The sequence below is a fragment of the Aethalodelphis obliquidens genome, unplaced genomic scaffold (genome assembly GCF_003676395.1).
Source record: "Aethalodelphis obliquidens isolate GAN/ISIS:26980383/991018 unplaced genomic scaffold, ASM367639v1 scaffold3, whole genome shotgun sequence".
In the NCBI taxonomy this organism is placed as follows: Eukaryota; Metazoa; Chordata; class Mammalia; order Artiodactyla; family Delphinidae; genus Aethalodelphis; species Aethalodelphis obliquidens.
The window spans coordinates 21,172,775-21,188,786 of record NW_020837947.1 but is presented as its reverse complement, the minus strand read 5'-3'; the positions used below and the strand labels follow the sequence as shown (position 1 = coordinate 21,188,786).

The window sequence follows — 16,012 nt, the reverse complement described above, 5'->3', positions numbered from 1 at the left end:
ATTTCATTTAGAAGAGTCTGTATTGCATTCTAGCATGTCTTTAATGCCCCTCTAATACTGACTAACAACCCTATTTAGCAGGCCTCAGAATCAAACAGGCAAACATGTCTATCAAACATTTATTAAGATCAATTAGTTTTCATTGTATTTGTTTTTGTGGTTATCTTTCTTAATGTGTTCCATTTATGAGAGTTTATACATCTCATAAGTTTTCCTTTAAATAGATTTATTTAAGAAAAAATGTGAATTGACTAAGAAAATAATTTTTGTTTTGAAACTCAAGTAGCGTGAGACAGGACTGCATTAGGACTTTTGACTTTAGTAGGCACTTTGCATTTGTGGGTCCCTTCCTCCATATAATATTATTCAGAATGCTATATGCCACAGGAAAGAACTCATTTAGTAAAATACGTTTTTCACAGTGAAAATCTTTTTATTTTGAGGCTCAACCAAAAAATAGTTCTTGTCTGTTGAGAGACATCGTAAGTGATCTTCAGTCATGCACTCCCACAGGTTTTTTGAGTCAAAGATTATTTAACTCTGATACCTTCTAAAGATATAATTCTAATATAGAAAGCAGAGCATGGAATTTGGAGACAGACGGAATTGGTCTTGAACCCTCTCCAGACTTAATAGCTCTGTGATCTTGGGCAAGACAATTACCTTTTATGAGTCCTTATTATCTCATCTGCAGGATGGAGTTGGTAACTCCCACTTAAGATATGGTTTTGAAGATTAAATTATCTGCACCAATATTCATTGAGCCCCTCCTATGTGCCAGGCTCTTTTTTAAGTGCTACAAATACCACAGTGAACAAAACATAAGCTTACCATTCTTGTCCAGCTGATGGTCTTACATGAAGTTGACTATTTCCTTGCTGGTTCTTAAGTCATTGAAGCAGAGTGTTGCCTGGGAGTGGATTAGAACTGAATTTCGTGTACTCCTAGTTCTAAAATAATTATCCCTCTTGCTGCTACAGATTTTGAGTCACAATTAGCTACCAAAGGTTACTTAGAGATTCAGCAAGACCTTTTGTAGATTTTTTTACCGATTTTTTTACCGATTTTTTTTTTTTAGTTCATAAAACTTCAGCTACCTTCAGGGAAACATATTCGCTATAAATATTTTGCACTATTTTTACCTTTGTTAATATATACTGTTTATGAGTAAACATAATTTGCATTATAAATTTTTAGAAAGGCAAATACACATTCTTCAGTGCCTGTAAATTCTTGATGATAAACTGTTACCCTCATATGACATTTGCTGCTGGCCAGACTGACATAGGCACAGCTAGGCACCAAAAGATCTCTTGTCCTCACTTATGGAACAAGTAGCTCCTTTTTAGTGGTGATGATGCCAGAAATGGAGTGATCTGGAGAGATTTTCATCTTTCAAAGAGATTTTTTTTTTTTGCCTGGCATCACCAAAGCACATCCTAAGCTTTCCAGGTATGACATCTGATGATCAGCAAGTAGGCTAGGTAAAATAAAGTTAACTGGATAACTGGATAAGAATATTCAGGTTAGTTATTTGAACTTATATAACTTTATAGAAAAATGAGTGAATTTTTACTCAGTTTGGAGCAATGGAGGAAGAGGTAGAGCTTAGATATTTTTTAATATTAATGAGTCAAAAATAACATCATCATTCTACAACCCACACAGGCTATTAAGAGTCAGCATTATCTTCAGTGTAAACGTTCCATTTGCAGGTATTTTTCTTCTACAATTGATTCAATAAGTCTTGGCCTTAGGGCTAACTATATATTTGAATTTTACATGAATGCACTATTGTAAAACTGTTGTTGGCATCTCAAATTGTTGCTGAAATTCCAGGCCAATGTTATCTGAGGTGACTAGATTATAGTGAAAAAAAACCAATAAAATAGATCTTTAAAATACATACTGTCTCTGTTTTAACACACATGTACATTTTGTGTGGTTCCCTTCAGAGCTAATTATACTGTTTTAAAACAATAACAGAGGGCTTCCCTGGCGGCGCAGTGGTTGAGAGTCCGCCTGCTGATGCAGGGGACGCGGGTTTGTGTCCCGGTCCGGGAAGATCCCACATGCCACGGAGCGGCTGGGCCCGTGAGCCATGGCCGCTGAGCCTGCGCGTCCGGAGCCTGTGCTCCGCAACGGGAGAGGCCACAACAGTGAGAGGCCCGCGTACTACAAAAAAAAAAAAAAAAGAATCAGTTAAATAAATGTTGGTCAGGGAATTCCCTGGCGGTCCAGTGATTAAGACCCGGCACTTTCACCGCTGGGGCCCAGGTCCAACCCCTGGTCGGGGAACTAAGATCCCACAAGCTGCTCGGCCAAAAATAAATAAATAAGTAAATAAATAAATAAGTAAATGTTGGTACATCTATAAAATGGAGTTTTAAGCAGCTGTGGCCAGCGTTTATATTCTAGAAGTATTTCTATAATTGCATATCAAAAAGTCTCATGCTATAATCCCAAACAAAACTGCATGCCCAGTATGATCTTAACTTCTTAGCTGTGTATAAATAATATGCACAAAGAGTGAGGGAAAAGAACGTGTAGCAAAATATTAACAGTCGTAGTTTTTATTCCTTTCTTATGTTGCAACTTTTTTCCCTGTATATCTTTCTATAATTTCTATAATTTCCTGTAACGGGCATAAAGAAAATACAATTTTAAACATTAAGATATAGAAGAAAAAGAAGGGGCGCAATTGATAGACTGCATGTTTTCATGTCCATTCTACCTCCTAGGTGAGCCATGTACTGCTCTCTGCTGTGGCACTTTTGATAGCAATTGACACTATCCATTCTCCTACTGAAGACAAATAGCTAATTAGGGGTGATGATAAGAACCTGTGTCACCTGGTCTCTGTTCTTTTTCAGCACACGACGGTTTTGCCCTTTATATTAATTGAGATGAGGACATCACACCATGCGTACCCCAGCAGGAGCAGCGGACTGGCCGCCATATGTACCTTCTCTGTTGGCTATATATTATGGTAAGGACGGTGCCTGCTGGGCTTTCTTATTGTATTAGATTTTGCACTGCTAATTTGGGCACATATTTCATTATGGATATAATCACTAACAGATTCACACTGCGTGCCTCATTTGGTCCAAGACCTGGGCTTTGTCTCATTTCCCCAGATGCTTATATTTTTAGAAAGTATATGCCAAACCTCACACAACAGGAATTTGTTGAACAATTCCATGTAAGCAGTGGTTCTTCCAAGGCTACATTTTTCAACTCTTTTTCAAACTAAATGTTTTTCTTGGACATCAGTTTTATTGCTTAAGGGCTTTTTTGCTTGGGATTTTTTGTTGTTGTTGCTTTTTTTGGGAGTGAGGGAGTTGCAGCAAATGCAAATGAGGACAGAAGAAATGACCTCTTAGAGGAGTGACTTCTATCCTCTAAGTGAAACAAGTGAAAATGTACATTTTCCTGAGTCAGTTTAAAACCTTTTCCAGAATTCGCTATTACATATAGCATGCATTTAATGGTTTTGTTTTGAAAAATTGGGGTAAATAAATAGCAGGAAATCTCTACTTTGTCTGTTGGGCATGAATAAGCCCCAAGTGTGAGGTGCCAAATTTATCTGATAAAAGAATTTTTGCCTGTTGAGTTTACTTCACTTTAATTTCAGTTCTAACCGTGTTTTAACATTTCAGAATTATTTATCTTAAGATAATTTCTTATTTCTCTGTATAATTCCAAGTGCTCTTTGATATATTAGCATACACAGAAAAGGTCTCTCCCCTCAGCATTTCCGCCTCTTGGGACTCTCTTGTCCTGAGTTCTGGGTCACCATCACCTCCTTTAAGTCTTTAGGACTGAATCACGTTCTTCCAAACCCAGGACTGCACTTAATCCCACCAAAATCCTGGAGCACTTTGGGAGGTCCAGTCCCTGTGGAGCGTTTTGCTCCAGCCAGTCCAGAGATATAAAATAAAGGTCAGTACAGTACTTCACATACTTTGCCTGAATGATCACATAATGCTCCAAATCTGAACAAAAAGGGAATTCGCTTTTAGGAAGCCACGCCCTGTGGCTGGATCTAAGGGGACATCCAGGCTACAGACCCCAGAACAAACATGCGGTCATGTTCAATTCCATCTGCCACTTCATTGATGAGTCACCGACTGTTCATGAGGACTGGGGAACGTTTGTTTTCCTAGTGACTTTTTAGATTTTTTTTTCTACCCAAAACATTAAGTATTGGCTTTCTCTGAAAGAAAAAATTCAAATGATCTGGGCTCACAGGTGAAGTGTGACTGTGAAATTATATCTTAAGAATGAATTCATGTGCTTTATACATAAGAACTTGATGTTCAAATGACTCTTATCTTTCAGAAGAGTCAGGTAGGAAAGCTAACAGTTATTCCAGGGTTGCTACGATGTTTACAACATGTCTGGAACTGCCTATAGATTTAGTTTAAAAATCAAATGCCCAGGCTTCCCTGGTGGCGCAGTGGTTAAGAATCCGCCTGCCAATGCAGGGGACACAGGTTCAAGCCCTCGTCCAGGAAGATCCCATATGCCGCGGAGCAACTAAGCCCGTGCACCACGACTACTGAGCCTGCGCTCTAGAGCCAGCGAGCCACAATTACTGAGCCTGGTGCCACAACTACTAAAACCCGCAAACCTAGAGCCCGTGCTCCGCAACAGGAGTAGCCCCCGCTCTCCGCAACTAGAGAAAACCCACGCGCAGCGACGAAGACCCAACGCAGCCAAAAATAATAAATAAATTTTAAAAGTAAAAATAAAATGCCCTTCCCACCTCTCCCCGCAAAACACAGTCTCATTACTTTGCACTCATATTCACTTACCTGTGGGAAGGGAGGACTTTTACTCTGGGAACTCTGGGTGTATTTCTGTGAATTCATTTATATGCCATTAAATTATCTGAATCTTGTAGAGCCCCAGAGATTTTAGGAACTACATACTTTCTGATGGCTTTTCTTCCACTGTGGGTGCAATCAGTCCACATTCCAAAGAGACACGTGGGAAATACCACATAGTCTTCATTGTAGACCCCCAAGCTCCCTCATTAAAATGAAGCATTACTCACGCTCTCTGTGCCAAGGGCGGCCTGCCAGCTCTGCACCCTCCCTGAGCAAACCAGTGCTTGTTTGGACACGTATCTGCATTAACCAGCGAATTCTCCCAGCTATGTTCTGAGAAAGCTTTCAAAGTAGACTTTTTCCTTTGGTGTTCTGCCCCAGGCATTCATTGCTATGCCAAGAGCTAAACAATGCCCTTCACACCATGTCCCATTATACAAACCCAGGGCTTTTAATTGTTATCAAAAAAGTACTGAGTTTTAACTCCCTTCCGGACTGTCTCAGATGCGACGTACCAGTGACACAACAGCAAAAGGTTCAGGATGTGAAATCTTTACCATACCACATACCAGGGTCGTTCTGGACATTCCAGAGCCTTATGCCAAAATGTAAGGAAGCATTCCTCTTGTCACAGGCTAATTATAAAGTAGATCTCCCTTAAAATCCTCTGTGTGGTTGAGCTGAATCTATACCTCCGAGGTTGCTGGCCAGCCTGCCTGTCTGCTTGGCTCTGATTCTAGCTTGCTGCCCATTTTCACAAGTCTCCCTACCCGTCTGAATCTGCTGTCTTCCTAGGTTTGGGTCACGAGAGTTGAGAAAGCGAGGGACACCGGAGCTTTCCCTCATGGACTGGAGCCCACTGAGCTCCCACGCTCGGTGGCTCCACTTCCCAGCCCCCATCTCAGTCCGACCCAAGCTCAGCATCTGAAGTCATCCCAGACCCTTCCCTTGCCCACCTCCACCTGTCTTTCCACTTACCCAGGGGTCTGGGGCACAAATATCCCCTGACCATTGATGGTGGGCTCTTAACTCCCTTTCTGTACACCTCTCCTCCACCATCACTCCTCCGCGCATTTCTCTGCACCTTATTTGTGACATTTCCCCCTAATGAGTGAGATGATCTGTATTCTCCTATGCAGGACACAACACAGAAGTCCCATTGGTTTCTAACGCAACAGGAATTATCAGGAATTGTACTGAGTACCATTTTGTCCACTGCTGTGCCAAAAGCGATTTTAAATATTACTGTATTTAGTTCCCCACATAGCACTTTGAGATAAGCATTATCTGGCTCATTTTACAGGTAAGGACACCAAAGCTTGGAGAGGTGATATGGCTTGCCCAAGGAAAAGACACTATTTTTTGTTGTTGCCAGAACTACAGTTGCCCTTGAACAACGTGGGGCTTAGGGGTGCTGACCCTCGCCACAGCGGAAAATCCGAGGATAATTTTATGTGGTTCCTCTGTATCCGCAATTCCTTCATATCTGAGGTTCCACATCCGTGGAGTCAGCCACTCTCAGATCATGTGGTAGTGTCGTTAAGTATTTACTGAAAAAACATCTGCATCTAAGTGGACCATCGCAGTTCAAACCCATGTCGCTCAAGGGTGGACTGCATAGTGCAAGCCCTGGGGTGTGGCTGCAGAGTCTATACAGTGAACAGTATATGCTCTGCCCCTTCTTACTGTGTGAAGGGTAACCCTACGGGTGAACAAGTCAAGTGAGCTTTTAGGTTTTGTTTTGAAGCAATACATCAGTAGCAGCCAGGTCGAATCGTTAAGGCCACTTCCTGGGTTTGAATTCCCACTCCCACACTTAACCTTTCTGGGCTTTAACTTATTCGGACATAAAATAGGGACAGGGATAGTACGTACCTCATGGGGTGGTGGTGAGGACTCAGTTACTCTATGTAGAGCCCATAGAATTATGCCTGGCAGACAGTAAAAACTTCTGTATTTGCTATTATTATTATTATTATTTCTACATTTGCAGTTCCGAGAAGCTCCTCAGCAATAGTAGCAAGAGCACATGTTTTCTTCTCAAGGGTCTGAGAATTTTAGATACGATGCTACAAGTCCTGATGCTACAAGTCCTTTCTCTTCCTTTACTCATTCTTGCTCACTATACACTCTTCACTTTAAGAATCCAAAACAATAAAGGATATAAAAATACAAATTTGTTTTTAAGTTTAAAAGGATCATCAGGAAATCTTGAAGGAGGGGCTGAGTAAAACAAGTGAACTTTAAGATCACAGGATGCTGACTGTTGTCACCCTCCAGTTGACAAATTCTACAAGAGCAGACGTCCTCACTCCACCTGGTGCAGGACTCCTGGTGGCCAGTCTGTTCCTTGGATGTGGTGCCTCCTCGCCAGCACCTCACATCCTTGTCTTCCTGCAGTATTGCTGCTGCTGCAGCTCTGCTTTTCAATCTGCAGGACACACAAACAGGAAACCACTGCAGATCCTAGGAAATTTACATCCCCAGGGATTCAACAGTGGGTCTCCTGTGTGCTGAGGAGTCTTCTTGCTGCCTCTGGCCATCACCCCCTCCCACGGTGGTTCTCATTCAGCCAGAGCCCACCTGAGATCTAAGGGGCCGTGCATAGTACATGCTGACCACTAAATGCAGGGCACAGTCAAAAGCAAGGAGGCATTAGTGAAGTGGAGAAGATGGGTCCTGGGAGTGTCTTCTCATGGATAAACATTTCTTATCACTGCAGTGAGCTTATGTAAAGCAAAATAGAAATTTGTGTTGTCTCAGGGCCCTAGTTGTTTTTGATAAATTCCACACTCCAAATCCTACTGCCCCAAATGTGTCCATTGTACAACTTTCCAACCTAGAAAGTAAAACAAAGTAAAATCATAGTGAAGTGTGATCTTTCTTTTATGATATAAACTTAAATTGTCCAAAATCAGAATTTTATCACCACCAAACTTGATTATGCCTCAGCCGTGCAATTGCAGATTATTTTTTGTTTTCTTATTGAAACGTTTCTATGTTTCCTCAAATTTTTGCTGGAAACATACATCATTTTTAAAGTAGAGAAAAAATTCTTAAAAGTAAAAATAAGAGTGTACTCTAATTAAGAAGTCTTGGAAAGAATATTAAGCCATGAACGCGTAAAAATTTTTTGCATAAAATTTGCACCTGCTTCACTAAGAAAATTAAATTTTGGACCACATTAAACTCCTGTTTAATTGGATGTTTCTTCACCAGTTAAACAGATCTGGCCAGCAGATGACCAGCATTTTCTTCTGTTCAACTTGAATCTTTCACTCAACCATAACTGCCTCTCTGTTGACTTTTACATCTGGGATAGCGTGTGAAAGTTTTCCTAATTTCCTGGCATCGGAAAACTGGAACCAAGCTGAAAGAGTGACGTGCTAAGTGCCTCCCATTCTGAAGAGAGATACCTTTCTTGGGTCTTTTTTTTTTTTTTTTTTTGGTACGTGGGCCCCTCACTGTTGTGGCCTCTCCCGTTGCGGAGCACAGGCTCCGGACGCGCAGGCTCAGCGGCCATGGCTCACGGGCCCAGCCGCTCCACGGCATGTGGAATCTTCCCGGACCGGGGCACGAACCCGTGTCCCCCGCATCGGCAGGCGGACTCTCAACCACTGCGCCACCAGGGAAGCCCTCTTGGGTCTTATAAGAGACAGCCAGAGGACCCTGCTTCCTCACCCATCCCCAAAGCCATCCACACTCTTTGCCATGCCCATCCTCACCACCCTCCTTCCTCAGCCTGGCTGGGGAAGAGGGAGAGGGTCTTTGCATTCTTGAGTTTGGGGTCTAGGGGAGCTACTGGGAAAGGAAGTGCCTCCCCACACTCGCCAAAGCCAGTTAGTTGTGAGAGGCTCCAGAAGAAGCCCTGGTAAATATCCAGGCTGAGACAGGAATCTAATTTAGGGATCAGACTTGCTAACCTTCCTTATGCCTCCTACCTGAGCAAAGAAAAGGGCATTGGGAGGATATGGCAGGGTGGAGGGAGGGGCAGCTGTAGAGCAACCTAGATCCTACCATCGTAAGTGGCAAAGTTACTTGTGGTAAGTTTCTTGTGGATCTGGTGTGACATCAAGGGAGGTTGCTGGGCTTGAACTATCCACTCAAGAAGGCCAGCCCCTGGACAAGGGTTTCCCAGGGGCAAAAAACTAGAAGGTTCCGCTGTGGGCAGGAGCCAGGGGGTGTTGAAGAGGGCAAGCTGGAGCCAGCCAGGCTCCCACAACGTCTGCAAGTGGAGAAACCCTTCAGAGACCCCCTACAAACCTCCTGCCTATGTATCCCATGCACAAGTGAGCATCTGAGCAACAGCCTCACAGCCTGAATCAGTGGGAATTCGGTATTAGCCAGAGGAGCAGTGGCAACCACTTGTACAACTATGGGCAATGAAGGCAGAAGATATTCATCCTCCCATTTCACTTCCTGGATGGAGAAGAGACATCCCAGAATCAGGATTTACCCTCCCCTTCTACATCAAGGCACTGGAGTGGAGGACAGCATGAAAATGTCGAGTCCCCTCCCGCTCAAGGCTCCAGCGATAATCCTGCTGTGTTCAAGGAAAGCAGAAGGCCAGTGTGTTGGAGCAGAGCAAGAGGGAGAGTGAACAGAGACTCTTGGGGTGGAGGGAGGGTCATGTAGGACCTCGTAGGCCATTGTAAGGACTGTGTCCTTAATTCAGAACGAAACTGAGAGTCACTGGAAAGTTTTGAACAGAGAATTGACATGATCGTAGACGTTCTTAAAACTTCACTTTGGCTACTGTGTTAAGAACAGATGGGGGCAAGGTTGGAACAAGAGAACAGTTAAGAAGCCATAGAAGTCATTTTGGAGGGAGATGATGTGATTTGGACCAAAGTGGTAGAAATGGCAGTGTGAGAAATAGTAGGATTCTGAATATATTTTGAAGATAGAATCAACTGTATTTCCTGTTTAATTTAGACCAAATCCAAATTAAACTCCAGACTCAAACCCCTGTAATACTTTTTTTTGGTTTTTTTTGCGGTACGCGGGCCTCTCACTGCTGTGGCCTCTCCCGTTGCGGAGCACAGGCTCCGGACGCGCAGGCTCAGCGGCCATGGCTCACGGGCCCAGCCGCTCCACGGCATGTGGGATCTTCCCGGACCGGGGCACGAACCCATGCATCGGCAGGCGGACTCTCAACCACTGTGCCACCAGGGAAGCCCCCTTTAATACTTTTTAACTTCAGTGTGTGATAGGCAGAATAATGATACCCAAAGATGTACACATCCTAATCCCCGGAACCTGTGACTGTGTCACTTCACATGACAAAAGAGACTTTGCGGATGTGATTACATTAAAGATATTGACCTGAGGAGATTAGCCTGCATTATCCAAGGGGGCCCAATCTAATCTTAAAAGGAGAGACCCTTTCCCAGCTGTGGCCAGAGAGAGAGACATGACTGGGAGAACAGTCAGACAGACGTGCTGTGAAAAGGACTCAAACGACATTTGCTGGCTTTGAAGATGGAGTAAGAAGCTATGAACTAAGGAGTGTGGGCTGTCTTCAGAAGCTACAAAAGTCAAGGAAACAGATTTTCCTCCAGAGCCTCCAGAAAGGCGTGCATCCCCACCAAGATCTTGATGTTAGTCCCGTGAGACCTGTGTTGGATTTCTAATTAGAAGATAAATTTGTGAATTAGAAGATAAATGTGTGTGGTTTCAAGCCACAGAGCTTGTGGTAATGTGTTACAGTAACAATAGACAACCCATACACTTGAGCAAGTCATTTAGTCTCTGTGGACCTCCGTTTCCCCATCTGAAAAAAAAAGAGGGTGGTGATCCTTAGGATTGCTGTGAGAATCAGAAAAATGGGTACAAAATGCCTGCCACGTGACCGGCACTCAGTACAGTATCCATTGTTGTTGGTCCGTGTTTACGCTAAGAATACTCAGTCCTTAGGGAGCCTGAATGAGCCCCTTTCTGCATGTTTCTTCACTCGTTAACCTGTCGTGCTACTCTGGCAGGTAGAGGTCCATATCCTTGAAGTCAGACAGTCTTTGTTCAGATGCCCTCTTCCTAAGGGCTTTGAGCAAATTACTTATTCTCTCTTAGCCTCATTTTTACCACCTCTAAAATTGGAGGGAACACCTGCACACTATCTCCCACTAGAGATAATAGATTATTGAGCACGTGGGTCACTCAAGAAATGATAGTATCTTTCCTTCCTCCCAGGCGATAAAAATCCTGAGTGCCCAAGTCTCTGTGAAAAGGTCTCATTTCTCTCTCTTCCTCTTTTCCCCACCATCCTTATTTTCATTTTATCCTCGGCTCTTCTTAAGGATTTTGGTCCTACTTGGTGGGGTTTGTGTCTCCTTGCTACCTATTAAGAATGCTCAAGAGTGTTCTGAAACTTTCTTATGCTTCTTGTGCTAAGTTATTCCCCAAGCTCGGCTTTTCCCCTGAGATTTGAGAATGTCATTGCTTTCCCATTATTCCAATCTGTTTGTTTCTACAAACACTTTGTGTAGTGGTGGTTACTGTTTTCTTATCCTCTGAGGAGGAGAAGCCTATCTAGACAGTTGAGGACTTGCCGATTAAGAGTGTGGCTTGCACGCGACTCCTCAGAGCGTCCATTTGGGTGCTGGTTGAATCAGTGTCTTAGATCAGCATCTGCGCAGAAGAGGTTTTTGTGTATCATCCATCTCAGTTCCCAGTGTTTATTATTCTGAGTTTCATCTTCTCTTACCCCAAACAGCTGGTTCTCAGACATCCCGGGTATACACGAAGAACTAGAATTCCCCATATGCTAGTAGCCAGGCCCCTCACCAAGACCATTTTATATGCGCTTATGACCTTTCCCCCACTCCTCACTCAACATCCCTGGCCTCCATCCACCCCAACACTCCTACTTCGTTTCCCTGCCGTCTTCCGGAATCGCCGTTTCGATGCTGCTTGTGCCTTTGATGCTATTGGCAATTTTACTTTGTGTTTCTCCAGCCAGCTCTGCCCATCCCCCTCCTCCCTGTGCCCTGCCCCCGCTCAGCAGACGGGCTAGTCTTTAACTTCGCAGAGAACGTGAAAAACTCTCTCGGCATCATTGGCTGGCTCTTCCCACCCTACCCAAACCTCAGTGCTGGAGTTATTTGGAGTTCAGCACACGGTCTTTTTCCTCTTTTTGTCTATTATTTTTTAATTTTTTTTTTGTGGCAAGAATACTTAACTTGAAATCTACCCTTGTAACCTAGGTTCTCTTTTTTTAGTACCTCTTCTCCCTGGATAAATCCATCCACTCCGTGTTTACAACTACCTCCATCTCAGATCTCCAGCTCGGAGCTGTCTCCTGATGTCCGCTCACAAGCTTCTCACACTTAGCAACTGCAAACCAAATTCATGCGGTGCCTGCTTTCCCAATCACACCCCCAAACCTGTATCCCCTTGGCATTGCCACGCATCCAGTTATTCATGCCAGAAATCTATGGAACCTCTTCAACCCACCTCACTTGGGCCTATTACAGAGAATCATCCAGCAGTTTCTAGCTTCACCTCTGAAGCACTGTTAGAATCCGTACACTTTGCTCCCTCTCCACCGCCAACACCATGGTCCAAGCTGCAGTCATCCCTCTGCTGAACCACTGCTTAGAGCTGGCATTTCCCCACTGCCACCCCATCTGCATGGAGGACCCCTCAGCTCTTTTTTAAAAATACATATGATCATGCCACTCCCTTGCTCAGAGAATGCGGATGACTTCCCATTGCTTCTAGGGATAAAGTCCAAAATTCCTTTACATGGCTTGGGGACCTGCATTACGTGACCCCACCGACCTCTCTGGCCTTATCCCCCTCCTCTTCCCCCTTTGCTTATTACAGCCCACGGTGACCTTCTCACTGATGGTCAAGAGCTATGTGTACCTTCCAGCTTCAAAGCTTTCACCTGCCCCACACCACCATCCAAACTCCATCTCTCCTCAGTCACATCACCCATAATTATTAGTTAGACATCCTGCGCAGCCTTCAGATAGTAGCTGAAATCTCTTTCTCAGGGAGACCTTCTCTGATTCCCAAGACTTGGGTCAGCCCCTCGGTGGTACACTACTGCAGTCACCTGTTCATTTCCATCTAGGAAGTTAAAAACCAGTCGTAGTTATATGGTTATTTGCTTAACTTTTTTTTAACATCTTTGGGTATAAGTGCTTTACAATGGTGTGTTAGTTTCTGCTTTATAACAAAGTGAATCAGTTATACATATACATATGTTCCCATATCTCTTTCCTCTTGCGTCTCCCTCCCTCCCACCGTCCCTATCCCATCCTTCTAGATGGTCACAAAGCACCGAGCTGATCTCCCTGTGCTATGCGGCTGCTTCCCACTAGCTATCTATTTTACGTTTGGTAGTGTATATATGTCCATGCCACTCTCTCACTTCGTCCTAGCTTGCCCTTCCCCTTCCCCGTGTCCTGAAGTCCATTCTCTATGTCTGTGTCTTTATTCCTGTCCTGCCCCTAGGTTCTTCATGACATTTTTTTTTCTTAGATTCCATATATATGTGTTAGCATACAGTATTTCTTTTTCTCTTGCTGACTTACTTCACTCTGTATGACAGACTCTAGGTCCATCCACCTCACTACAAATAACTCAATTTCTTTTCTTTTTATGGCTGAGTAATATTCCATTGTATATATGTGCCACATCTTCTTTATCCTTTCAAAGTCTGCCACCCAGATCCCCTCCCCTCACTATCTAGAGGGAGAGAAAGAAAGTTGAAATGATCTTCAAGAAGATAAAAAGAGCTTCTTCGTCTGCAGTTTTCTAAGGATTTATACAAATCCATCCTCTTTAGATATCACATCAATCAAATTGTCAGAGAAACCATTCTTAGGGTAGATTGCTTAATAAGAGAAATCGGGATCGTATGTGAGTTTTAAATACAAGCAGGTAAAGTAAGGAAACAATTTTAAATTATATATATTTTACACCTACCTTACACTTAGCTCAATAATAACCATGTAAAGTGTTTATGATACTCCTACCATCTCCTCCTCTGATGTTGAATTTCAGCTTTATTGCCACTTCTCCTACTTGCCTGGTTCATTTAAGTTGCCAACTGACGTTGATAGACGTGTAGGAGGAAGCTCACGGTCTGTGCACCTTGCCAGAGTAACATCCTATAGGGGATCCTGGGGAGATGACCCAGTTCAGGCAATGAGAAACTCCAGGTAGAGGAAAGATGCATTTATTAGCCCAAGTACAGCCTCTCCATTTCCCTGAGGGGAGCCTCCTCGATGTCTTTGACAATGTAAGAGTATTTTGAAGGCTCAGAACACATTCTCTGGTGGCTGCATGGGTGGGATTATGTAAACCTATTTGCCGTGATCCCAGTCCCTCCTTCAGCAGATGATTTCCACAGCCTGCAATAACTGGGCAGAAGCGTGTTCCCCGGCATTGCATCTCCCACAGCACCCAGCAGTGCGGGGCTCCCAGGAGACACAAAATGGAAACCAACTGAAAATAATTCAGATGAGGAGATATCTGCGCCAGAGTTGAGTTTATACCCCAAGAGTCAAAAGAAATTTACAGCCCCAAAGACCTTTTGTTTGAGATAGAATGGAAATGGCAAGAGAACTTGGTCTAAAATACCCATGCAAAACTTTGTCTTTATACATTTAAGTAGGCCCATTTCCCTAATAATTTTCAAAGTAAGAGAAAGAACTAGTTTGATTATTATTATCATATTTTAATTCTCCCATCTTCTGAAAGAACCAGGTCCATGTAGATTCAGGATGAAATTCCTTAACTGTCTGCAGCAGGTGTTTATTTATTGAGTCCCTCCCATGCACCAGGCACGGTGCTAAGTGCAGGAGGTAAACAGTATATAAAGCTTTGTCTCTGTCCTCAGGAGCTTACAGTCTGTTGGAGGATACAGGGAAATTAAAAAGCAATTACCCTGGGCTTCCCTGGTGGCGCAGTGGTTGGGAGTCCGCCTACCGATGCAGGGGACACGGGTTCATGCCCTGGTCTGGGAAGATCCCACATGCCGCGGAGTGGCTGGGCCCGTGAGCCGTGGCTGCTGAGCCTGCGCGTCCGGAGCCTGTGCTCCGCCACGGGAGAGGCCACAACAGTCAGAGGCCCGCGTACCGCAAAAAAAAAAAGAAAAGACATATTCGGGTAGATGAATCTAACATAAGATATGTGCTTCTGCCAGGGCAAACTTGTACTTGTGAACTAACTCGTACAGAAAGTCAGTGTATCTGCCAGCAGTCCATTTAAAAGTGTTTGCAGTGGCCAATGCCGGGCTCATCAGAGCCCTGCTTGCAAGTCCACATCAGCTGGAGCAGCCAGAGACCATATTTGCACTCAGAGGAGCGATCATCTTAATTGTCATTGTGGTTGGTTCCAGGGCTGTGCATCTGTTTGCGTTCTATAGTCACTAACACCAAGATACTTGGTGATCCCACCAGACCACACGGTGCACATTGTGTTGGCATATAGGTCCTTTCCAATATCAGCATCACATCTTTAGGTTGAATTGGAAGCATTCCCATGAATGCCAGGATTCCATGCCCAAGAAGAATGGCTGGAAAGAGCTCCCGGATCTCAGAGCCTCCCACGGCTGGAGAGCCTCAGCTGATGTCGGGGAGCTCCGTTCTCTTCTCCAGGGAGGACAGTAAAGCCGCACTAGCTCCTGTTTGACAACCAGGATGGGGTAGCACGTCTCCTCCTTGATGTCATGTACAATTTCTGCTGTGGTAGTGAAGCTGGAGCATCTTTTTCTCACAACCTTTAGAAATATTCTTCCCAGTATGAGCTAGCTCGGTCCAGAAACAGGATAACATGGAGCATGCGTAACCCTCATAGATGGGCATCGTGTGGGTGACAGCATCACCCCAAGTCTGTACACGCAGCAGTGTGTGACCAGAGGCGCCCAGGGATGGCACAGCTGGAAGAGCAGCATGCACGGCTGGTTACTGAAGGGGTCAAACAGGACCTGTGACAAGTGGCCTTGAGGTTCAAGGGAGCTTCACTAAGGAGAGCATGGTGTTTCCCAGGAGCGGCCGGAATCACGGCAGTAGGTGTGATGCCAGATCCCCCAGCTCAGCCAGTAGGAGCAGAGCTACGCTCATCAGCATTCTTCTCGGACAGACACCTCTCTTCTTCTGGGTTCATCGTCCGCATGGCTTTCCTCTGCCCCATACCTACCATCACGTCCTCTTATCTTTGGCAATAAA

The 16,012-nt window shown here is 44.3% G+C and overlaps 1 protein-coding gene across 2 annotated transcripts in view; it reads left to right on the top strand.

Annotated features, from left to right (window-relative positions):
* AIG1 (androgen induced 1) overlaps window positions 1–16,012 on the top strand; it is a 233,166-nt gene that overhangs the window by 188,817 nt on the left and 28,337 nt on the right. For both annotated transcript variants that reach the window (XM_027084815.1, XM_027084825.1), the window contains exon 4: window positions 2,874–2,989. In XM_027084815.1, the coding sequence (XP_026940616.1) occupies window positions 2,874–2,989 (116 nt within the window). The remainder of the gene's footprint in view (window positions 1–2,873; window positions 2,990–16,012) is intronic.